Raw genomic sequence first — 23424 nt, 5'->3', positions numbered from 1 at the left:
TTACAACTGTCTCGGTTTACTCTGACATTTGGAAATAACAGCTTTCCTCCTGGTAGGGCGGATGCAGGTTTTAAATTTTGGTTCGATCAAGGTATAAGAAAAGTGTCTGATATATTTAGGAATAATACTCATGTCTTTTGAACAACTTGGAAGTACTTTTTCTATTCCTGTCAAACATTTTTTTAAATTTCTTCAATTAAGAAATTTTATCTTAACCACACAAGGTGACAGCTTAGAAATCTCCACCTCCTCCTCTCTAGAGAGCACAGTAAAGCATCTAAATGGGCGAGGCCGAGTTTCTGCATTGTACAAATTATTTATGGAAAATTCCAAAGAATCAACACAGTCTGTTTTAGAGGCTTGGAGGAAGGATTTGCAAATGAACATATCTGATGATGAGTGGTATAAATCACGCTCCTTCGCCCAGAGTCAGACAATTAATGTGCAATCTCGACTACTTCAATATAAATGGTTAACAAGACAATATATTTCACTGTATATGGGAGTGTCCACATGTGAAAATCTTTTGGGAAAAGGTAATAAATCTGTTGAGTCAAATTATTGGTGATGTGATCCATGTGGACTTAACAGCCTGAAACTCTAACTTGATTTGTGTATCTGTCCTTCCCTTTTGTTATGGTTTGCTTTGTTTTTGTTTCTATTGTTATGTTGTTTCTGTTGTTGTTGTGGTTTTGTTTTTATTTATTTATTTTTACTTTATACGTTTTTTTTCTTTTAATTATTTCTTTATGTTTTAAGACCATCTCAGAACACAATTCTTCATTAGTAAACGAGACGTGTTAATCTGACTTGAAAGCATCTGCAGGCCACCAAATCTCCCATCCTCCTATTGTTGTGTAACCTGTGATCCCTCCAGCTGTTCTGGTGTCAATTGTCGTGATTTTTTGTGTGTTTGTAGAGAGTGTGCGGGAGGCAGTGGGGCGCAGGGTGAAGCTGACCCTGAGGCAGAAAGTCCAGCTGGAGGTCAAAGGTGACAAGGTGGAAAACAGAGTGCTGGTAAGTGACAGCTGTTTAGTGCTTTTTACTGTAACCATGTGTACTCACAGTTGTTGTTAAACTTTTGTTTTTGTGCCCTTTTTGGCATCAGGAATGTTATATGTGATGGGTGGGAAGCAGGAAGTGTCACTGCTCTTAACCCTGGAAAACACAGTAAGCTGAGTGTGTGTGTGGGCATGTTGCTGGAGCGGGAAGGTGATGAAGCAGGAAGTGCAGGCTGACGGTTTATCGTCACACGCAGCAGTTTGTATGTCTGTAGGAATTCATCTTCTTCTCATCTCAATGCTTACTCAGTATTTATTTGAATAGGCAAAATACAAAAGGGTGCTCTCAAATACTCCAGATGTCGTGCGAGGAGCGCTGCACAGGCAGTGTTTTTGTGGTCATTTTGGTTTTTTAGTTGCCTCGACGCGACTGTAGATTAGCAGCAGCCGGTGACTGATGAAGACCAGCGAGGAAGGATCGGTGCCATTTTTTTGAATGTTTGAGTGTTTATATATCACAACAGAACAACCCGCACCTTTAAAATGAAACTTCTATCAGCAGTCTTGGTTCTGATATTGTGAGGTTTTCTCGTCAGCTCGTGTGCGGTTGTTAAATATTTTGTTTGCAGCAGCAGCAGCTCGTCCGCCGGGAGCTGCTGCTGCTCTGAGTCACGTTGGGAGTGCTTCCTTGTTTGGGTTCAGTTTCTCTGCAGCTCTACAATCTTTAAAAAGTGTAAAAACTGATGCACAGCTTTTCCCCTGTTTTCAAAATGAGCAGCCATTCTGAAACTTTTGTTTTGATTGGCGATGTCGGAGCAAACAAAAGAAGGAATGTTGCTTAAGTTGCTTAATTGCAGGGTGGACGTTGTGAAATGGGCCTCATGGTCGAAGTTGAAGAGGGGCTGGTAGAGCTTGATATCAGAGCTCTGTGGTGCTGCTGTTTCATGCCAGGCTGGAAAGCACCTCCTTATGGACACGGCTTCGTGAGTGGCGACATTGTCGTGCAGAAACAGGAAAGGAAATACCTCAAACGTTTGGCACCAAGTTGAAAGCAAAATATCGTTATGATGAACTTTGTTTTGATTGAACAAGCTGTGCTAAGATGACGGGCTGATATTTACAGTTTAACCACTCAGGGGGTTTTTTACCTGCAAGCCTCATTTGTACGAGCGCCGTTTTCCTTTTCTTTGTGTTCTTTTGTGTAGGAATCATGGAAGAATTTCCACACATACTGGGGAAGTCCTGAAATGAGGAAGTGGTGCAGAAATGAGGACTGATTGTTGGAACTTTTTGTTTGGTGATGTTGCTGCAAATATGATGCAGCAAAAGTAAAACTCTTATGAACTGTTGGAAGACGCAGAGCAGGGATAGGTGGGTGTTACCGGGCTATCTGGTTTCACCTAACTGCAGGTTTGTGTGAGTGTGGGAATAAGAACAGACAAATGAGTATCACCACTTCTGCTTAAAGCTCGTCCGCTCAGCTCAGGAAGTGCCTTCAAGCTCAGTTCATTTTTTTACATCTTTAACACACTTGTGTTTTCCTTTGGCCACATACCACGGCTCTGCAGCTCCTGTCAGGACTTGACTGAAGCAACCCACTCACAGCCACAGGGTGTTGGGACACACACATTCCACAGCTGTATATCAGCAGTTCTACCCTATAGCTATAACTTCTTGAAATGAGCCAGCGTGCTCAGTGTTTCGCGATAAAGCGTCCTGCTGGGTTTCTTTTCATTTGTGGAAATTAAAGTAAAAAACACATTTTTGTCCTGAACTCCAACCCAGTGAACATGAATGTGTGTCTGCGTCCTGCATGTCAACACCAGGAATGAGTTTGTTTGTGAAGATGTGGGTCTGTAGTTTACCTTTGTGAAACCACTACAGCTGAGCGTTCACACTGTCGATGTCTTTTGCACCCACTTCAATCGTCACTGACTCCAAACTATGAAGGAAACGTGTCTGAGCTGACACACAAAAGCTACAGATTATAATTTTATCTATTTGTAATATTTGGGTCTCAGGACTGAGTGCTGGTGACCATCTAAATGTGCCCTCCATATCCACACGACACCAGTTTGTGTGCAGATTATTTTATTTGTTACAACTAAAAATTGATCATTTCATCTCAATTAATAGATTTTTTCAAATATTTTTTGTGCCTTTCGCACAAAAGGCAGCGTTTGAACATGAATATCTTAAAGACTGTTAAAGATAAAAGCTCAGGATGAACCTGCAGGCTTCGACAGCACTTTGATGCACTCTGATTCAGACGCTTTGCATCTGATTTCTCTTCCCTAGTCTGCTTACGTGGACTTACTCACCTGCTCACTGCAGCTCGTCTGCAGAACGACCTGCAGAACGATGGACCGAGGGCCCGCCCCTCGGTCCATCGTCTGAGACAGTCGTATCTTCTTGGCTCGCCTCAGATGTAACCTGGAGTGACCTCACTAAACTGTAGGCGCCACAGCTGGCTCGGCCTCCTGTGGCGTACAGCTCGCTTTCACTGCCCCACTTTGTTTCCTATAAAATCGTTGCAGTGAAAGTGTGATTACAAGGACCATTTACATCCCCACCATTTCACACCATAATTCATCAAACATCTCAAAAATAAGTCGCTAATTTTGTCTGTAGGAGTCTGGCTAAGGCCGAGCGAGCAGCCATAATGCGCACTTGCTCCCCGCCAGGATTGAGGTTCAACACGTGGTGAAAGATAATGTGTATTATTATCCCACTGGGCTAAAAACCTCTCCAGAAGCCGGCGCTGCTGCCAGCTTCTCTGCGAGGGAGAATACACAAAGCTGTTGGGACCAAAGGCCCAGAGGGACTGCTGCTCACATTTAGACTGAAAATGACTAAATTTCCTTTATTCTATTTATTTAGTTTTTCATGTGTAACATCGTCAACGCCACAATTACAGTTTCTAAATTGCTCTTCCAACCGCAGGGAGTCCATTTGAATTCTTTTTCATTTTTTCTTCTTGTTGTTATTATGATTGTTATTATTATTATTATTGATGCATGAAAACCCTTTTTTGCCTGTTTTATTTAAGGGTGATTTCTTGTTGGGCGCTGATTGTACTCCATGACAGACAGCTGGAAACTCAGTGGCCAAGCTGTTCTTTGGGTGGATGCGTACACTGTAGTGCAGATGAGTCCACGTGGTCGCTAAAGCAGGCGGGCGCACAGATGTCCTCGCTGTCCACAGTCAGACCCCAGGATTTAGGTTGAACAGTTGCTGGCTGTGCGGTAGATGACTGTAGAGCGTGTAGAATAACCGTATGGATGTGTGGTTAAATGTGTAGTCCAAAGCACTGAGCGTTCATTCATTTAAAAAGAAAAGTCTTCCACATGTTTTCATTCATGTCAGAAAGCAAAAACTCAGTTTCTTCATCCTCATCTGTTGACCGTTGTCTGTCTTTGTCCTCAGGCTTTGGCTTCACATCGAGCCTTTCTGCTCACAGCACGAGTCCCCTCTAAGGTTAGTGACCCCGTTCATCTCACACTTTTTATTTCAATCTTTGTCTTTGTGTTTTGTGCTAAGTCGCAGTCTTTGACATGCTGAATGTCAGCCCGTTGGATCGGCCACTGTCACAGAGAGCGTTTTGACTGGAGGGCAGCCTCGCCCCGAGCGTGACTACAGACTGTATTAATCTGTATTTCATCACAAAGTACAGCTATGTTTCTTATTAGTCACACATTATCTCCAAACACACCTTTGTTTTTGGGCACTTGGCTGTGTGTTAACAGGATGTGTTTAACTATTATACTCTGGGGTGTTTTGATCACATGATTTGCCGGGCTTCCATGTTTGCTAATTATCCTCCTTTTCATCCCGGACAGCTCCAGCACAGGTTAACATTCAGAAAAGTCCCCTGCATAAACACTATGGTTCCCTGATAAAACACATTACCTTTCATGCATGTGCTCATGGTTTTTATTGGTCATATTGAACATTACAAACCCACATTTTTTCTTGATTTCTCCGTATGTCTGAATTGTCGCGTCTCTTCTCCCCGTTCGCTCGCTGTTTCCTGCATGTGCCTCTCTACACAGTTGAGCAGGTCTCAGCACCATATGGAGACATTTGATAGTTTTACCCACAATGCAGCTGTGAGAAATCAGCCTGTGGGAAAGAAAAACAGTGACAGGAAGAAAAGTTCAACCTAGAGGGCGAGAGGCAGGAACGGAGAGGAAAAACATTCTGGAAAGAGCAGAAAAGTAAAGATTTAACTATTTTCTTGAACTCTTCAGACTGAGAAAGATACGAAGGATCGTGAAATGTTTACGCTGCTTTATTTTTAGGCTGCCTGGGCACGATACGGAAGAGCAAACGTGACGTAAAACTAAGGAAAACCCCCCGTACTCTATCCCAAAACCCATTTTCAGCTGAATCCTGAATCTTTGTGTTTCCTCGTTTTAAGTTTAATAAACTGTTTTTAGAACTTCCGGCTCATCACAGTTCTGTATAATTAAAAAAGAGAAGTAGGTCTGTGGTTAAACACAGTTTCCACGATGCTTCCTTTTTGGTAGCATCTATTTTCATTGCTCCCTGGTGACTCTCGAGGGTTTTTTTTTTTTCTTTTTTGGGGGCTTCTTAGCAATGAGTGTGTGAACCAGGCCAGACAGAGACATAAAGTCTGATTCAAAGTGAAACTGAGTCCTGGGACTTTGCTCAAACTAAAACTAAATGGCTGTTTGGCTCCAGAATGTCAAACACAGAATCGTGACCCCAGAAACGATGTATATGTTGGAAATATGGCACATAATCATGGAAATCTCAGTCATATACGGTGTATAGAGGAAGATCTAAGACGAACACAGATGAACAGATCCCTGCTAATCAGTGCAAACTGACAAAGTAATAAAGTAATCACATTTTCCTCGCGTCTCGGTAATGTCACCATATTATTTGTCAGATAATTTCATTAATGCAAACACCAGCACCGTTAACGAGAAGCATTAATTCATCAGCACTTTTGTTTACATGTGTTTTTTATAAGAAATCAGAACAAAATAACTGAATAGACTGATTAAGTTTGTCTCTGTATTTTTGTTTAAGAGGATTTCATTGCTACCACAGTACAAACACAGTGGAGAGGTCCACTTTAGTGCCTCGGTGGAGCTTTGAGCCTCAGCTGTATCCCAGCTGATGAGCTGCTGTGAAGTCGGACAGTCTGCGAGGATGGACTCGCCTCTGGAGCCAGCTTTAAGGGGGCGTCAGAGGAAGTGTTCTGGCTCTGTGGTTTTCGATCTATGTTGCCAGTTGACGTTAATAGTTGCGTCATCACTATTGTTTTATTTAAGGTTGTTTTACGTTGTGCAATCGTTGCTGTCGGAGATTCCCTTATGACGGGATAATTGTTTTGTCTAAGCAAATGTTGTCTTTGATTATCAAATGACTGAAATAAGACTTTGTAGTTCAATGAGTTTAAAGCAGGCACTTTGTTAGCCGAGCGACTTTATTGGAAGCCACAGTAGAGGCCCCGTGTTTAAAATGAGTAAATTATGACTGAAGTTACGTATCACGCCTGTAAAAATCAGAGCAGAGTTTAACTTATTTGAAGTTTCTTTAATCAAAGTTTGGACCTGTGGAGGACCGACTGTGCTTTTGTTTGTCCGGGTTAATCCGGTTACCCGACTGAACAGAGCTCCTCAGATCAAAGTTGTCGGTCTTTTCGTGAGACATTTAAAACCTTCCTTGTTTTAAAAACACGTTATGATGATGAGTTGCGATGTTCAGAAACACGAGTGAACCTTACAGGCTGCAACGTGTTTCAGCTCCGCCAGCTGACCCCTGATCTGTTGTTCCACAGTGGGCCAGCGGTTTTTCTAACTGTGTAGGAAGAGAGTGGAACAGAGGGCGGTTTGTTCCTCGGTGTGTACTGTCCCAGCCCAGAGAGGCAGCGGGGAGGGGGGGAGACAATGGAGGAATTTAACAGCTGGTGAGGAGGGCAGGGAGGGGGCACGGCTCGCCCTCTCGCTCTGCTTTTCACTTCGTTTCTTATTGATTTCTTCTACTCGGGCAAAGTCCAAACCGTCCTCTCTTCCACCCTCCTCCCCCTCTCGCTCTGCATCGCGCCTCTTCATCGTCTGACAGCTCTCCGGTCACTCCATCTCTTTCGCTTTCTTTTTCCGCCTCCCCCCTTCGCCCCCGCCATCGTTGTTGTGCTTCTCCCTCTTTTCCTCAGTCACACTTGTTCTTTTTGGCAGCGACCGCACATTATTTTTACTCTCTCTCTGGATTCAAAGGGAAGCGAGTGTGAGGCTCTGCTCCAGACATTTGTTCTGCAGACTATTTGTAGCCTGTGTTTTTTACATTCCTGTAGTCTCGCTGATTTTTCTTCTTGCTCCTCTCTTCAGGGTTTGTTCAGTAGCAATAATAACCCGCCTCGTATCGGCACTGCACGCTCTGTCCATCATGGAAAAGCATTTAAGAAATTCCTCACTGGAGAATTGTTGATAGTGTAAATGAAATATAGTCCAGATGATTGGGAAAGCCTCCTTGAACGTTCTTGCGGCACAGCGAACTGTCTCTGTTGCTCAACCACGAAACAAGTCGGCGCTTGAGAAGTTATTCTCAGTCCATCTAAAAACAGATACGCACTCATCAAGGTAACACTTGTTCTGCTCCATGACTGAAAGTATGTGGACCCTCAACATTTCAGCCACGTGTGATAGTTTAACGATGATGTTTCATTCTTTCCACCAGATGTTGCCTCGCTTGGCTCACATCAGCATTGCTAACAGTGAAGTTGGCTGATAAGATCTGCCTCGCAGTCGGCCTTCGGTCCTAAATGTGAAGGTCAGGTTCAAACAATGAGCACAAGTGGTGTTCTTAGAGCGGTAGAGATGTGCACCTCTGGCTGCCGTCATGTCCACATCCACGAGAGTGAGCCTCTCATCACCAGTCGTTGCACGCCTCCTGTTTCCTGGTGCAGTTCAGGAGAAAGAAATTAGTTTTCTGTCTGAATTTTTTAGGTAATAATAATACGTTTTATTTATAGGCGCCTTTCAGACCCTCGAGGTCACCTTACAATAACACGAGAACAATAGCAGCAATAAAATATGATAAACATGGCAAAATAAGATTTAGACATAAGGTAAAAAAACAAAACACAAGCATAAAAGTATATAGGTCACGATTTCTGGAAAGAAACTTTGCTGCTGAGTTTTTCAGTATGTTTCAATGCTTTGAGGCGAGTGCAAGGATCCCTGCAACAAATATGCAAAGGAAAAAACTGGGCAGCTCAAACCAAACCTCTCCCTGTACATCCTGTTACCTTCACATCTGCCCAGTTCAGTTGTTCAGACATACAGCTGTTGGCTCAAAAATGTAGATCAAATGTTGTGTGTGCGTGTGTGTGTGTGTGCGTGTGTGTGTGTGCTCTCCTTCATAGACTTTAGCTTGTCCAGAATGCTGTGGCTCGCCTCCTGACTGGCAGTAGAAAGCATGCCTCTATCACCCCAGTTCTTATTGAGTTGCATTGGTTACCCATAAAATATTGCATTGAATTTAAAATATTGTTGCTCACCTTTAAAATTATAAATAATTTAGCCCCTCGTTATCTTGTCGATCTTCTTAGTCTAGATGTCCCTGGACGAGCCCTCGGGTTTTCAGCCCAATTACTCCTCCAGCCTAGATCTAGACTTAAATCTAGGGGTGACCGTGCTTTTGCCCTGGTTGCACCGAATCTGTGGAACAACCTTCCTATCGCTATCCAAAATCAAAATCAAATCAAATCACTTTTGTTGTCACATCACATGTGCAGGCACACTGGCACAGCACATGCGAGTGAAATTCTTGTGTGCGAGCCCCACAAGCAACAGAGATGTGCAAACACAACAACACAAACGAGCAAAATACAAGAATGGCCAACCTGAAACTAATAAATATATGTACAATATATAATAGTGTATGCATTTCTGGATGTGTATACTAAATATTTTCCTACGTGTGTGTGTGTGTGTGTGTGTGTGTGTGTGTGTGTATACACATTTTTACAAATTAAATAGTAAAAATAATAATAATAATAATAACAATAATAATAATAATAATAATAATAATAATAATAATAATAATAAAAAAAAAATATATAAAATATACAGAGTTGAAAATGTGCAAAACAAGTGGCATTTATATACAGTGTGTAGTGCATAATGTTAAAGTTCCAGTAGTGAAGCTGAGGTGTCTATGACGTGTTCAGCAGTCTGATGGCCTGATGGAAAAAGCTGTCTCTCAGTCTGCTGGTACGGGACCGGATGCTGCAGAACCTCCTTCCTGATGGAAGCAGTCTGAACAGTTTATGGCTGGGGTGACTGGAGTCCTTGATGATCCTCCCCGCTTTCCTCAGGCACCGCTTCCTGTAGATGTCTTGGAGGGAGGGAAGCTCACCTCCAATTATCCGTTCAGAGCACCGCACTACTCGCTGGAGAGCTTTGCAGTTGTAGGCGGTGATGTTGCCATACCAGGTGGTGATGCATCCAGTGAGGATGCTCTCAATGGCACAGTGATAGAAGGTCCTGAGGATGCGGGGGCTCATGCCGAATCTTTTCAGTCTCCTGAGAAAGAAGAGGCGCTGCTGCGCCTTCTTCACTGTGCGTCAGACTCCGTTTTATCTTTTAAATCCCGTTTAAAAACTCATTTATTCAACATAGCTTTTCCATCTCGTTAGCATCCCTGTTTTATATTTGGTTCAATTTCTTATTTATGTACTTTATCTTTTAGCTATATCTGTTCTTAGTAACTTTGTTCTTATATCCCCTTTTATTGCTGTATAATTAGTGCCCTTAACCTGATGACATATGTGGTACTTTGTTAATAGTCTTTTATTTAATCATGTCTTAATTTTCCTGTTTTTATTGTAAAGCACTTTGGGTTACCGCTGGTCTTTTAAACGTGCTATACAAATAAAGTTGTATTGTATTGTGTGTGTCCGTGTGTGCAGCACCTGAAATCCCTTCATCCAGCTAATGGCAGCTTGTGTTTTGACTGTGTGTGAGGGGTAAACGTTTCCTGGGAAGAGCCCGAGTTTCTCATGCTGAAGGAGGAGTGACTGTAATCACTTCGCTTTGTTTTCCGTTGTAAATGTTCACATTGTGGGAAGAAAAAGCTCCTTTGTGATTGATGAAAAGTAGAAAAACACTTCTGGCTGTTTTTTCTCAGCCTGCTGCCCTTTCAGTGGCTCTTTGATCAGATGTGGAAATACAAGATTACGTTGACGGCGTCTCTTCTGAACCCTTTCAGGTTGAACAGTCCTTCAGCTATCTGGAAATCCAGGGAATCCAAAGCAACAAGCCCACACAGGTACAAACAACATTATTGAGCTTTTCATTCATTACATCGCAGCACACATGACAACATCTGGACTACATGCACATGTGTCTCATGTAAAACATTGACAGCTTTTCCTCATGAAGCTAAAGCAGGCTTGACTCGTGTCGAGAACTCTGACGCTGTCCTCTTGTCCACTGTGTGTCCTTCTGCATCATGTTGGTCTTTTAAGCTGGAGAAGTGAAAAAGGCCTCCAGCTCTGCATTAACTCACTCACCTGAATCAGCCTCCTCAGGCTTTCAGGGGAAAACCAATCATCATCATCACGGGGTGTCTGCGTTTCTTCACATCCGTGTTTCCTTCATGTCCGATTCCTTTGTGTGTGTCGCCCCCTGCAGCTGGTGTTGGAGCATGAGCACGGCTCGTGGAGCCTCCGGCTGGGCTCTGCAGAGGAAGTGGACAAGGTGATCGCTCACATCGGCAGCTGTCTGCACCGGATCTGCCCGGCAGGCGTACCGGTGTAGGTACCACACAGCCAGCAGCCGCTGGCACTGTTAGGCTGATAACACAGAACCACAACCTGACAGAGGGTTGGAAAGACCCTTTAAGTGTGAAATAAAGTTTTCAGTGTTCAGTTTATTCAGTAAAGTTTAGAATGATGATGAACAATTAGTTTCCATGTGATACTTAAAACAGGAAAAAGCTCATTTAACAGGAGAAGCATCTTTAACAGCACGGCACCTTTAAGGGTTTGACATCTGTTGGAGGTCATTGTGTTTGCTGGAGGGACGCATTTGTGGATGCAGAGGAATTAAAATATAAGTATGAAACAAATCTTCAGGAGACTTTTCTGGACTCTGCTAGAGTGTCGTTCCTGTAATCGGCTGCACGGTGCACGTTTGAAGCAGTCTGATGCTTTCAGATCACTGTCATGACTGATACACGTGTCGGCCTCATTATTCGTCTCTTTGACCATGTTTAATCTGAACGTGTGTGAGAATCAAGAGCCTGAGCAGGTCCAAATTGTGCAGATCTTAAGTTTAAGGTCATCTTCTTATGCACCTCTGAAGCATTTTTAGCACAGCTGTTAGTTTTAGATCCCACAGTGGATCTTTGCAGTGTGTGCAAATCCTCTACAGCAATCCTTCAACGTGGTTTCATTTTCAGGATGTTACAGAAAGTCTCTGTGATGATGGTCGCATCCATGGTGACCACTTCATGTTCACAGTAATTCAGTTCATAGAAATCAGACGTTTGTGGCCTTTGCACCCAGATGAAACCAAATGTATGTTTTCAGTCTAGTTGACTGCTAAACAAATCTCGTCATTAGTTATGAAAATGTGAGTTTAGTCCTCGTTTCTTTTTATTAGCTAATAAAGTCGAGCTTGTCTTTTTTCTTGTTTCCTGTCTTTAGTTTCAGTTGTTGCTTTGGGAGTTTTGTGAAGCTTTTGAAATGATTTTTAAGAAGTGTGGAAATGAATATGAAATGATCCTGTTTTGTTGTCCTGCTTTCTCCTCTTTTGTCCCTTCCTCTCTCTGTAAGGAAGGAAGATGATGAGGAAGTTAAACTTGAATCCCCCGGACAGGCTGGCAGCCCTGCAGGCCATCTGGGACGAGCAGGCGTCAGCTGACCTGGGACCGTGCGGTACATCATCATCACTCACTTCCCAGTTACACCAATTCACATGTTTAAAGTGTCTGTGCTTATTCGCTGCTGTCATGTGATTCTTTGCAGGCGGCTTCTCCCATCAGTACTGGTGTGTGTGTGATTACCTCCGCCAGCCGTACAGAGAGGAAGTCCAGTGGGTCGGTGCTGCTCGCTGGAATCATTACTCTTTTTAATCTGATGAACTTTGTTTCCTCTCTTTCGTCTGTAGTCATCAGCTTCTTTTCTTATCTGCCGCTTTCTGTTTTTCACTGATACCTTTTCCATCTTTTTTCTTCGCCTGCTTCTCTCCAGATGTTTTTACTGTGATGTCACAGCCATGTTGAAGCAATAACTCAGATTCTTGTCACATCTGCTGGAGCTGCGTGTTTCTGCTCTTTTTTTAAGTTTGTGGTTTCTTTCCTCTCAGCCTCACGTCTTTTCTTGTTGTCACCAGGATGTGGACACCATCTATCTCACTCAGGACACCAAAGAGCTCAACCTGCAGGACTTTGTTCATCTGGACAACAAGTACTGAAACCACTCAACACCTCATTATGTATCGAGAGTGACTTTGAATATGGGGGGACCAGTTTGATCTTCATTTTTTATGTGCAGTATCAACGCATTTAATTACAGATTCAGCTGTTTTGTTGTTGACGCTTCAAAAGGACTCTTGGCATCACATTTTTCATTGTGCTGGGTGAATGAGGTGTAAACTTTCAGGTCAACGTCAGCAGCAGTGTTTGATGTCCTTTTTTCTGTGTCACTGTGTGGAATAAGTGAAGGTAATGAAGGCACATTTTTGTCCTTTCAGGGATTTGATTCCAATCATTACAGTTCTGGAGTACAACCAGTGGTTCACTAAGCTCTCCACCAAAGACTACAAACTGGTAACATCCTGCACAAATCCCGCTTTACCTGTGACATAAAACATCCACACATGGCCTCCTGTGTTTTTATCATAATGTTAAAAATCCTTCGCTATATAATAAAAATTCTTTATTTATTTTTATGTGACTGGGATTCAGTTTAAGACCCGAGTCTGTTTTGTCTGTTTCAGCCGACAGATGTGTGCGACCAGATTTTGAGAGTGGTGGCTCGATCGAGCCGGCTGGAGGAGCTGGTGCTGGACAATGCTGGGCTCAAAAGGTCAGAGGTCAAATAAGAGAGCCAGGCACATGTGATTTGTGCTCATTTTCCGTTCTTCCATATTCTCCACATTTGTCAGTAAAGAATAAAAAGAGACCCCGACTGACCGATCTGCATTGTTGTTGCTCGTGTTGAGACTCTGTTAACAAAATCTTGCTAAGCCTGCTCGCTCTTCTTCTCCTGCAGTGATTTTGCTCAGAAACTGGCCGGCGCTTTGGCACACAACCCCGCCTCCACACTTCAAACACTCAATCTGAGCAACAACTCGCTGGAGGACAAAGGTTAAAAAATGTGTACACACACAGACACACACACACTACAGGCCGTGACGTATCAGCACGCCCTTAAACATCCCAGGAATACAAAAGAGGCGATGTTCTCGTAGAGCATTACTTCATTTGTTATTGTCCCGGATGAGAACTGGCATTAATTTCACTTCTCATTATGTTTAATTTTTTTTCATCTGTTAAACATTTGTTCAGAGTTCTGTTATCCGTCTCCCTACGGGGCTTCCAGCTGCAGTCAGGCGCCCTCTGGTGGTCATTTCTTTAGCACTTTAAAGTCTAACGCACAGGTGTCGAACTCCAGGCCTCGAGGGCCGGTGTCCTGCAGGTTTTAGATGTGTCCTTGATGCAACACAGCTGATTCAAATGACTAAATTACCTCCTCAACATGTCTTGACGTTCTCCAGAGGCCTGGTAATGAACTGATCATTTGATTCAGGTGTGTTGACCCAGGGTTAGATCTAAAACCTGCAGGGCACCGGCCCTCGAGGCCTGGAGTTGGACATCCCTGGTCTAACGACTTCAAATACTGATGTTTGTTTCCTGCAGGTGTTGCAGCTCTGAGCGCTCAGTTTGCCAAACTGCCCATGGGTCTAAAGCACGTGAACCTCTCCAGGACTTCCATGTCTCCTAAAGGTGAACAAACACAGGGACACTGAGAAGACGTCCTATTTTGTGAATTCTTACCTTTTTTTTTTTTAAGTGCGCGTTGTTGTCATCATTTTCAGGCGTAAACAGCCTCTGTCAGGCTCTCTGCGCCAACCCGATTGTGGCCTCCACCCTCACACACCTCGATCTGTCGGGAAACTCCCTCCGAGGGGACGACCTCCCGGTATGCAGTCATCCTCGCCACCGCATCTCGTATCAAACGCCAGGCTGGGCAACACTCGAGCTACAGTCACAGTTTGTGTTTTTTGTCTTCACAGAACCTTCACAGCTTCCTGAGTCACTCAAACGTCCTGGAAACCCTCGATCTGTCCAATAGCGACTGCTGTCTGGAGCAGGTCGGAACAACTTTAAAACTAAAAAGTCGGGCTCTGTGGTTCCATCGCGTTCTGATTATGTTTTTCTTCATCGTTTGTTATTGTGCTTAGGTGTGTTCGTCCCTGCTCAGAGGATCTTTGAAGCACCTTTCTGTCCTCAACATGTCAAAAACAGTCTTTTCTCACAGGTCAGATGTTAATAATGATGCACCTTAGTGTGATGTCTCTGCAGATATCCAATCTGATCACAAATGATGCATTCATTTCTCTTTTGATTTCTCCTTCAGCAAATCTTATCCAACAGTTGTTTTGTCACTTGACATTTATCGATGTGTTGATGCACGTGTCCTCACAGGAAGTGTAAAGATATCCCTCCGTCCTTTAAGCAGTTCTTCAGCTCTGCTCAGGCTCTGACGTCCGTCAGTCTGTCAGGAACCAAGCTGCCTCTGGAGGCTCTGAAGTAAGACTGTGATTTAAACGACACATATTCTGTACACGTTTCACATGAAAGCAAATTTGTCTCTGAAGCGGTTTGACGCTGAAGTAAGTGCTTCAGTCGCTTTGGTCATGTTTGAGCGTAACAGGTCTCCTGTTAGTGTTTTCAGTATAACGTTTAGCTGATTTCTGGAAACCTCAGGGATGTGTTGCTGTTCACACAGAGACAGATGTTAATAAAAGGAAGGATAACCTGGAAAAAGTGACACTGATGTCTGTAAGTCACACTCGCTGATTCATTTGTGTCTCTGCAGATCTTTGCTGTTGGGACTCGGCTGCAACCCGAACCTCAGCGACGTGTCTCTGGACCTCAGCTGCTGTGAGGTAAGACTGCAGCACGCTGCGTGAGTGTGGAGGCTACATGTTGTTGTGATTTGTTCTACACAGATAAAGTAAACTGGAAGTATTGGAAAAGTGTTTACAGCGACTGTCTTCTGCTCCAGCTGCGTTCTGGAGGCTCCCAGATCCTGGAGGGTTGTATTGCTGAGATTCCCAACATTACCAGTCTGGATATTTCTGACAATGGTGTGGAAATTTTACTTTTAGTATTAAAGCTGCTCCTGTACTTGCTTTGAGTGTGATCTTGGTTCATTCATGTTTCCGTGCTGCCTCACGCAGGCCTGGATATGGATCTGACCACCCTGCTCGTGTGGCTGGCCAAGAACCGCTCCATCAGGCATCTTTCACTGGGCAAAAACTTTAACAACATCAAGACCAAGTGGGTGACAGACAAGCCACAAACATGGGTTTGCACTCTTTGTTTCACTGCGGCACAATTACTCACCTGGTAACGTTTCCTACAGGAATGTGGCTCAGGTCCTGGACAATCTGGTTCATATGATTCAAGAAGAGGAATCCGTAAGAAACTTTAAACACTAAATTCGTGTTTAAGGCTTTAAATTCATCCTGTTTTGATTTTAAACACTCAAAATGTGTCCGTTGTGTCCCCGTTTGCAGCCGCTGACCTCGCTGTCCCTGGCTGATTCCAAACTCAAGGCCGACCTCTCCATCGTCCTCAACGCTCTGGGCAGCAACACCTCTCTGACCAAACTGGACATCAGTGGAAACTCCATGGGAGACATGGGGGCTAAGATTCTGGCCAAAGCCCTGCAGATCAACACTAAGCTCAGGTGAGCTCAGGTGTTTCATCTTTAACTCGTGTTGTGGTGAACATCAAGAAGTTGAAGAGGATTTTAATGTCCTACAGCGATGAGCGTGGGAATCTCAAAAACATCCTGACAATCTTTTCATTTCTAAAAGTTTCTCATAGAGGATACTAAAAGAGTTATTTTCCTTTTTTGGCTGATTAGTTTTTATATTTGTTTTGTATCTGCAGGACGTTAGTGTGGGACAGGAACAACCTGAGCCCGCAGGGGCTGCAGGATGTCGCTGCCGCTTTGGAGAAGTGAGTGTCCAGGAAGGCACAGCTGCCAGCTTTAAAGCCCAGCCCCGGCTTTGGTGTTGTGTGAGTGAATCAAATGTGGTTTTTCCCCATCAGGAACTACACCATCCGTTTCATGCCTGTTCCCATCATGGATGCTGCTCAGGCGCTGAAGGCAAATCCAGAGAAGACGGAGGACGCCTTGTTCAAGGTTTTGGTTTTCTCTGTTTTGGTCGTGTAAAGATCATTTCTGTGTGATCTCACCGTGTGTTTCCTCGTGCAGATGGAGCAGTACCTGCTGAGGAACCACGAGACGCGTAAATACCTGCAGGAGCAGGCGTACAGACTGCAGCAGGGAATCGTCACCACCACCACACAGCAGGCAGGCGCAGCACAGATTTCTCTCTTGGTCTTTTGCAACAACTGTTGTGTGTTTAAGAAACAGATCTGTCAGAGAGGATGTATCTACAATAAAACCTCCCCCAGCACAGAGCGGCTGCAGAGGTGGTCAGGATCAAAGGAATGGCTTTGATCCTACTGCTTGAACTCAGACTTTACAAGTTTAAGAAACACAATGACACATTCAACAATTTGACTTAACAGTTTTATTGATTACAAAATACGCCATATCGGATTCATATCGGTATCGGCAGATATCCAAATTTATGATATCAGAATCGGTATCGTGCCATCTCTACTCTGTACTGACTTTTATTTAATTGTACAGATCAAAGGGACTTTAAATAATTAAAGTATTCAAAATATCGCGTGCAGTGTTGTCTGACCTTTGACCTCTGTGATGCAGATGATGGACATGATGTGTGTGAGGGTGCAGGATCATCTGAACTCTCTGAGGTTCACAGAGACCAGCGCCGTTCAGGAGGACATGAAGGTGGCCGAGAACCTCATGAGGGATGCCAGAAACTCCAAAACCGTAAGAACGTGCAGCTCACCTCAGATCCACCAACACTAACAGCACAGCCTGTGTGCGGCATGGAGACCGACCCAGATGCTCCTCACTCATATCCTTTACTTTTTATCGCAGCTGCTTCCCAACCTGTACCACCTGAAGAGTGCAGGCTCCACAGGTACGTGTGTCGGAGCTATTCAGGATAAACTGGAGTCGATGGCTGGAGAGGTAGCTGCAGTGATGGACGACCAGCTGCAGGTAAGAACGGCCATTTTTACCCCTGAAACGTGGCTCTAATCTCGGCTGTGTGACGGGAAAGCAAGTCGAGCCTTAAACTCTAACTCGCTCACCTCAGACGATGCTGAGGTCCATGGTGGAGGCTGCAGAGGCCCTGTGTCCTAATGTGATGAAGAAGAGCAGCCTTCGCCAGGAGCTGCTGAAGGCCGGTGGGGGGAGGATGACCATTCCTCGCAGCTTTGCCACCACCACGCTGCTGGAGCAGTCCGGGGTCGACATCATCAATAAGATCAGGTCTGAAATGCAAACGAGGTTCCTTAAAAACACTTAAAGAGCTTCTGATCCTCAGCACACACACTTTTTTAAAATTGTAAAATCTTTTAATACCTTTTGATCTTAATATCCTGGGCACATGTGTAACACGTGTCTTATGTCGCCCGTGTGTGACAGTGAAGTGAAACTCGCCGTTGCCTCGTTTCTCTCTGATCGCATCGTGGATGAGATCCTGGAGTCTCTGTCCAGATCACAGCACACTCTGGTTGGTGTCCTCTTCACCTTCACCTCCACCACCTTTCTTTTTCTCCTCGTCGAGGTCTTCCTGGTTATCCCTCGTTATCTTTCTCTGGCTGTTTTCAGGCTGACCATCTGATCAGAAAGGACCAACCTCTGGTGCATCACAAGCCCCATTTGGAGATGGAAGTCTTAGATGAGACAGTTCTGCAGCCAGAGAGCTACGACCAGGATCAGAACCAAGATCGGGGAAATGACCTGGACGATATGTACTCCATGGTAGGAAAACACTAGTATGAATGATGTGCTACGAATGTTTCAAAGTCATCAGTAACAGAGCACAAGCAGGATTTAAAGAAAACAGGTCTGTTAATCCGTTCAAAGTGATCTCCTTGGGCCCCGCCCCTCCCTGAGCCCCTCCCCCCGCCCCTCCCTGAGCCTGGTTCTGCTGGAGGTTTCTTCCTGTTAAAAGGGAGTTTTTCCTTCCCACTGTCAACAAAGTGCTTATTCACAGGGGGTCTTTTCTCTGTATCCATTATTTTAGGGTCTACCTTACAATATAAAGCACCTTGAAGCGACTGTTGTTGTGATTTGGAGCTTTATAAATAAAACTGAATTGAATTTCAAACATACAAACTTAAAGACAGAGGCAGGAGATCATTTTCTGCTCTGGGTCTAAACTTCTTACATCTACAACATGGAGGAGGAGAATTCACCTCGAAGAGTGAGACTTCCACAGATGTGTGTGAGTACAGCAGAGACCTGGGAGCGGTGTTAGCGCTGCGCTAGGAGGTCACCTTGATGGGTTAACAGCTAAGCCCAAATCTGCTGTGTTTGTTTTTATGGCTGTACTCGTGAGAGTTTCACGTATTTGTGTGACAATAAAAAAAATAATGATTAACAAAAATACTTTGCTGTTTAGATGATACCCAAGTCCAAGAGGAAGAGCATTCTGGTCAGGATGCTGAGGCCCGTGTCTGTGGCGTTTGGTAAGTAACATGTTGAGTCAGGCGCCGGTGACCCTTTGAACCTGGAGGAGGTGGGAAATAAACAGTATGGAGACAGTCGGCAAGCATTTCATCCAGACGGGGAAAAGTGAACTAGATAAACAAATCTACTCATTACTGTTAGTCACTGATGAGACTGACGTCTAAGCATGTAGAAACTCTTCAAAATAAAATATAATACAGCTCCTTATAAGGCTTTAGACCAGGGGTGTCAAACATCAGGCTCGCGGACCAGAATCAGCCTGGCAGAAGTGAAGAAGGACACAGATTTGAACTGTATTTTCATAAGTTTACAATCTGTCTTCTAGTTGTTTCATGTCTTGTGTATCCAGTATCATGGGACAAAATATAACACAACATCTTAGCGTGAGGACCTGCTGCGGTGGTATTTGACTTGTTCGATCTTGACTTGTCTTTTTGAAATTCCCATGAGGCTTTGCTTCCTTCTGTCTTTGCCTGTCAGAGTTGGAGTTTGACCTCGACAAAGCTCTGGAAGAGGTACCTATCCACGTCGAGGACCCTCCTCTTCCTTCTCCTTCACAGCTGGACAGAACATCAGCGTACTACGAAGACCTCCCCCCTCCCCCGACTCCACAGGACGCAAAATCTGCCCCGCTGGCCGAGCTGCCGCCCATGGAGCACAAAACTCTGGAACATCACACCAAATTCCGGCCAAAACCCAAGAGGACGAAACCCGCTCGGCCACACGTAGGTCTCTAACATCGCCAAATCGACCCTGGGATGGATGTTTGGGATTTGTTTTGTGAGTCCTTTTAGTGTAAACTCATCATCAAATAATTGAGCTCTGTTTGTCTCTTTCAGCGGGAGGCCACGGGCGGCTCGGCGCCACAGGAAGCAGAGCCGAACAGCATCATGGGAAAGCTGGACGAGGGCTTGGATGACTTCTTCTCCAAGAAAGTCATTAAACTCGGCTTCAAGTGAGCATCGTGCCAAAACTGTTTTACATATTTTCACTCTTTAAGTAATCTTACTTTTAAAAGTAACTTATTACAATAGTAACAGTTCATTACGTTACCTGAAAACAGCAGTTTGCTAAAGTACAAATATGCACATCTTTGTATTTAGCTTGGCAACCGAGGCTCAGGGGGTTGGGAAGCTCATCTTGTAACCGGAAGGTCGCCGGTTCGATCCCCAGCTCTGTCTGCCTTGGTCGTTGTGTCCTTGAGCAAGACACTTCACCTACCGCCTACTGGTGATGGCCAGAGGGGCGTGATTTAGCAGCCTCGCTTCTGTCAGTCTGCCCCAGGGCAGCTGTGGCTACAACTGTAGCTGCCTCCACCAGTGTGTGAATGTGAGAGTGAATGAACAGTGGAATTGTAAAGCGCTTTGAGGGCCTCGAAAAGCGCTATATAAATGCAATCCATTATTATTATTATTGTTAGCCAGATGGTGTAAAGCCTACCGTGCATTTACCTTTGACTGTAGGCTAAATACAGGCTGGAGGACGTTTTGCGGATGTTAGAGACCTGCATGTGACCAGCTGGGATTTGTCCTCTTGAGTTTTGGATAGTGGCAGATGCATGTATTGGTTGGATTTCCTCCACCTCGTCCTCATCTGGTGCTAAACAGCTGTAGGATTGGATATTTTCCAGTCCTACAGCTGTTCAGCTCCATGTCGAGAAGTCAAAGAGACGTAAACATTGTTTTCCCTTTTTTTTGTGACATTAAAGTGATCATTTCCCAAATTCAGTTGGTCATGTTGGTTAAGGTTTTCTTATAATTTGAACATGTTTGGCATCAAATTCACTTTTGAGACTGAATAAATTTAGATTTTCTCATTTTGATCATCTCCAGAATTCCCTCTGGGAAAGGTTCGTCCACCAGCACTCAGGAAGGATCGGATAAAAAACGTGAATCCAGGAAGAGTGGTTTCTTTAATCTCATCAAACGAACGTCCCGTTCAGAGAAGAGCCATGGATCTGCCGCCATCACCCCACCTCAAGCTGCCTCTTCTGCCACAGCTGCACCCCTTTCCCCGTGTCCAGTGACTTGGGAGACGACACCGGCATCTCCCACATCACCTGTGAAAATCTGTCCCATTGTGCCGGAGCCCGAGCAGGAACCCCACAGGTCTTCGAACCACACAGATTCTGAGATTGAGGCGTCTCCAGCTGCCACCGAACCTGCAGAGGAGGAGAAAGAAAAGAACGTGGAGAGTAAGGAGAACCTGGAGAAGACAGAGCATCTGGAGAAAGTGGAGAAGAAGGGAAACCCCCATAAACCCCGTCACATCGGAGTTCCTATGATGAGAATGGACCTGATGGCTGAGATGAAGGCCAGGCAGGAGAGAATGGCTGGGAAGAAAGTAGGTGGAGTTTAAAGTTTGGATGCATCATTATCCAAAATATAAGACATGAATGTTCATGGGGTGGACAAAATAATAGGAACAGACCAGTACCACATTACTGCTGAGTGCAGCTACAGTAGTAAAGTAGATTTATCGTCAGAACTCGTCAGAATGATGCAGCGACGTAAGCCGAGCTGCAGATGTTCCTAATGAAAAGGCCAGTAGGAGCGCACTCAGTGACTGAATATAAAAATGTCTTTCTCTGGTTTCAGACGGAGGCAGCTCACGCACAGGACAAGGTGGACGGTGACAAAGGTTTGTGTCTTTATCATCTTACCTTCAGATGAGGCTGAACATGAAAGGCGGGGCTCCACATGAAATTTGAAATGCCATGAAAAATGTGATGTTTCAAGCGTGCTGGCTCTGTGCTGACGGTGCTGTCAATCGTCTTCCTGCAGCCAAGTCAGAAGTCCATCCCGCCGTGCCAGCAGACACTGATGAATCTAAACCAGAGCCATCACCCAGGGCTAAGCCATCTGGTGTCACCCCCAAACCACCCCAGGCTACCAAAGCACCCCTGGTAGCCTGCACCTCTGGACCCCTCAGCCCAGCTAGCCGCCGACCAAGCAGCACCTACGTCTCTGGTAAGCAGGGAGAGTGCGAAGCCACCACTTTGAAGCTGAAAAATATATGCAGTTCCCATTTAAAACCAGACCAAGTGTCTGACTGGTTGATTCCTCTGTGTGTCAGATGAATGTGGCAGTGCTCCAACGGGCAGCTTGTCTCCCAAAGCACCACTTCCTGCTCCTCGCCTGAAGAGGGCACCATCAGAACAGGAGCGAGCGAGTACCAGCAGCAACCCTGCAGAAGCTCTCTCTCCTCAGAAGGGTTAGTACCTACAGCACTGTGCAAAAGTCTTGAGTCACTCTGATTTCTTTATATTTTTCTTTCAAGCCACCGGACCTCCTTATACTTGTTTTCATTGTTTTTCATTGGACACCGTCATTTTCGGTCCAGTCCTGGATGATCTCGTCACAGCTGATGAGACCGATGGACAGAAAAGTGCCGTCATACTTTGGTCCACCGTGCAGTACCGTCTGCACATTTTTCAGCAGAACAATGATCCCACATACGATACCAGTGCAGTAAAACCACTATGGGTCATGGATCGGCCTCCCCAGAGCATGATTGAAGCAGCACATCTTGGTTTCCTTTGCATGGATCAGATGTTTCAATAAATCGCAGCACTTATTTTTCATTATCCTGGTAAAATGTAAAGAAATGAGGCGTCACACAAGACTCATATATGTAAAACCTTTCAATAAACAATTTAAGATAATCAATCTTTATTAAAAGGCATCAATCTCAGTCTATAAACATTATAGTTCAGGTATTATTTATTTATTACTTATTTTTTATTGATAAGGTGGTTTAAATTCGGCACAGATGGTCACTCAGACGATGTCAGACAGCCACGGCTGCTGAGACGCTTCCCTGCGATGAAGGCTGCACGACTCGCCGCTCTGGCAAAGCACAACACTTAATTTACCAGGTTCCTGCATGTTTAATGGAGGCTTCCAGGGCCGTGTTTGACGCCTCCACACGCCACACATGTTACGTCTGAAGCGATGGTCTGTCACACTTAAAGCAGATGCGTTCAATCCCAGCCTGTACTTGATACATCCAAATGTCACTGTGCGGGGGATTTAGTAGTTTAATGCTTTAGTTGTGTAATTAACGCTCACAGGGACTCAGTGTTTTTCCTTAAAACAGCGACTCAGCTGCGCGATAAGAAAAAAAGACGACTTCTCTTCTTTTTTTAATTGTTGTGTAAAAAGATGTGATTTTAAAGTCAAAGAGACGAGAAGAAAAGGTCATTTGTACGTTTCCAGGACAGTTTATTGCACTCTTCAGAGTGAGTGTGTTTCAGCTGATGAAGCGTTGCAGAATATCTCAGTGTGAACCGCAGAGTTGTTGTTTTAACCTCGTTCAATATTTTATTTTTAAAGCAAACTTACACCCACTAGCTTTAGGATCACCACAATCCTCTTTATGGAATCTAAACTATCAGAGCTCAGCAGCTAATGCTAAAAAGTCTGATCATCAGTTTGCATCCACGTGTTTAATGGTGTAGATACATGCAACCCTGCACATTAGCACACAAATATTATACCAATTATATATTCACGAAAAATTAAGGAAAGACTGATCTGTTCGTACAATAAGATGTGTAATTTGTCC

At 44.4% G+C, this 23424-nt stretch overlaps 1 protein-coding gene across 2 annotated transcripts in view; it reads left to right on the top strand.

Annotated features, from left to right (window-relative positions):
* The window catches only part of carmil1 (capping protein regulator and myosin 1 linker 1), a 31750-nt gene that overhangs the window by 4934 nt on the left and 3392 nt on the right, over positions 1–23424 (top strand). For both annotated transcript variants that reach the window (XM_082522544.1, XM_082522543.1), the window contains exons 2-36: positions 920–1017; positions 4428–4478; positions 10245–10304; positions 10670–10791; positions 11819–11916; positions 12007–12077; positions 12374–12447; positions 12734–12809; positions 12980–13068; positions 13255–13349; positions 13902–13988; positions 14081–14184; positions 14279–14356; positions 14447–14523; positions 14691–14795; positions 15085–15154; positions 15274–15355; positions 15449–15548; positions 15634–15688; positions 15788–15960; positions 16167–16235; positions 16329–16422; positions 16495–16593; positions 17017–17145; positions 17257–17379; positions 17477–17652; positions 17809–17896; positions 17995–18147; positions 18791–18857; positions 19339–19583; positions 19698–19813; positions 20691–21201; positions 21456–21498; positions 21642–21827; positions 21934–22071. In XM_082522544.1, coding sequence (XP_082378670.1) covers positions 920–1017; positions 4428–4478; positions 10245–10304; positions 10670–10791; positions 11819–11916; positions 12007–12077; positions 12374–12447; positions 12734–12809; positions 12980–13068; positions 13255–13349; positions 13902–13988; positions 14081–14184; positions 14279–14356; positions 14447–14523; positions 14691–14795; positions 15085–15154; positions 15274–15355; positions 15449–15548; positions 15634–15688; positions 15788–15960; positions 16167–16235; positions 16329–16422; positions 16495–16593; positions 17017–17145; positions 17257–17379; positions 17477–17652; positions 17809–17896; positions 17995–18147; positions 18791–18857; positions 19339–19583; positions 19698–19813; positions 20691–21201; positions 21456–21498; positions 21642–21827; positions 21934–22071 — 4002 coding nt within the window. The remainder of the gene's footprint in view (positions 1–919; positions 1018–4427; positions 4479–10244; positions 10305–10669; positions 10792–11818; positions 11917–12006; positions 12078–12373; positions 12448–12733; positions 12810–12979; positions 13069–13254; positions 13350–13901; positions 13989–14080; positions 14185–14278; positions 14357–14446; positions 14524–14690; positions 14796–15084; positions 15155–15273; positions 15356–15448; positions 15549–15633; positions 15689–15787; positions 15961–16166; positions 16236–16328; positions 16423–16494; positions 16594–17016; positions 17146–17256; positions 17380–17476; positions 17653–17808; positions 17897–17994; positions 18148–18790; positions 18858–19338; positions 19584–19697; positions 19814–20690; positions 21202–21455; positions 21499–21641; positions 21828–21933; positions 22072–23424) is intronic.

The sequence above is a fragment of the Aulonocara stuartgranti genome, assembly GCF_965226115.1.
Source record: "Aulonocara stuartgranti genome assembly, chromosome: 22".
In the NCBI taxonomy this organism is placed as follows: domain Eukaryota; kingdom Metazoa; phylum Chordata; class Actinopteri; order Cichliformes; family Cichlidae; genus Aulonocara; species Aulonocara stuartgranti.
The sequence above is the reverse complement of the archived record's forward strand: the minus strand, read 5'-3'. Positions and strand labels throughout refer to the sequence as shown.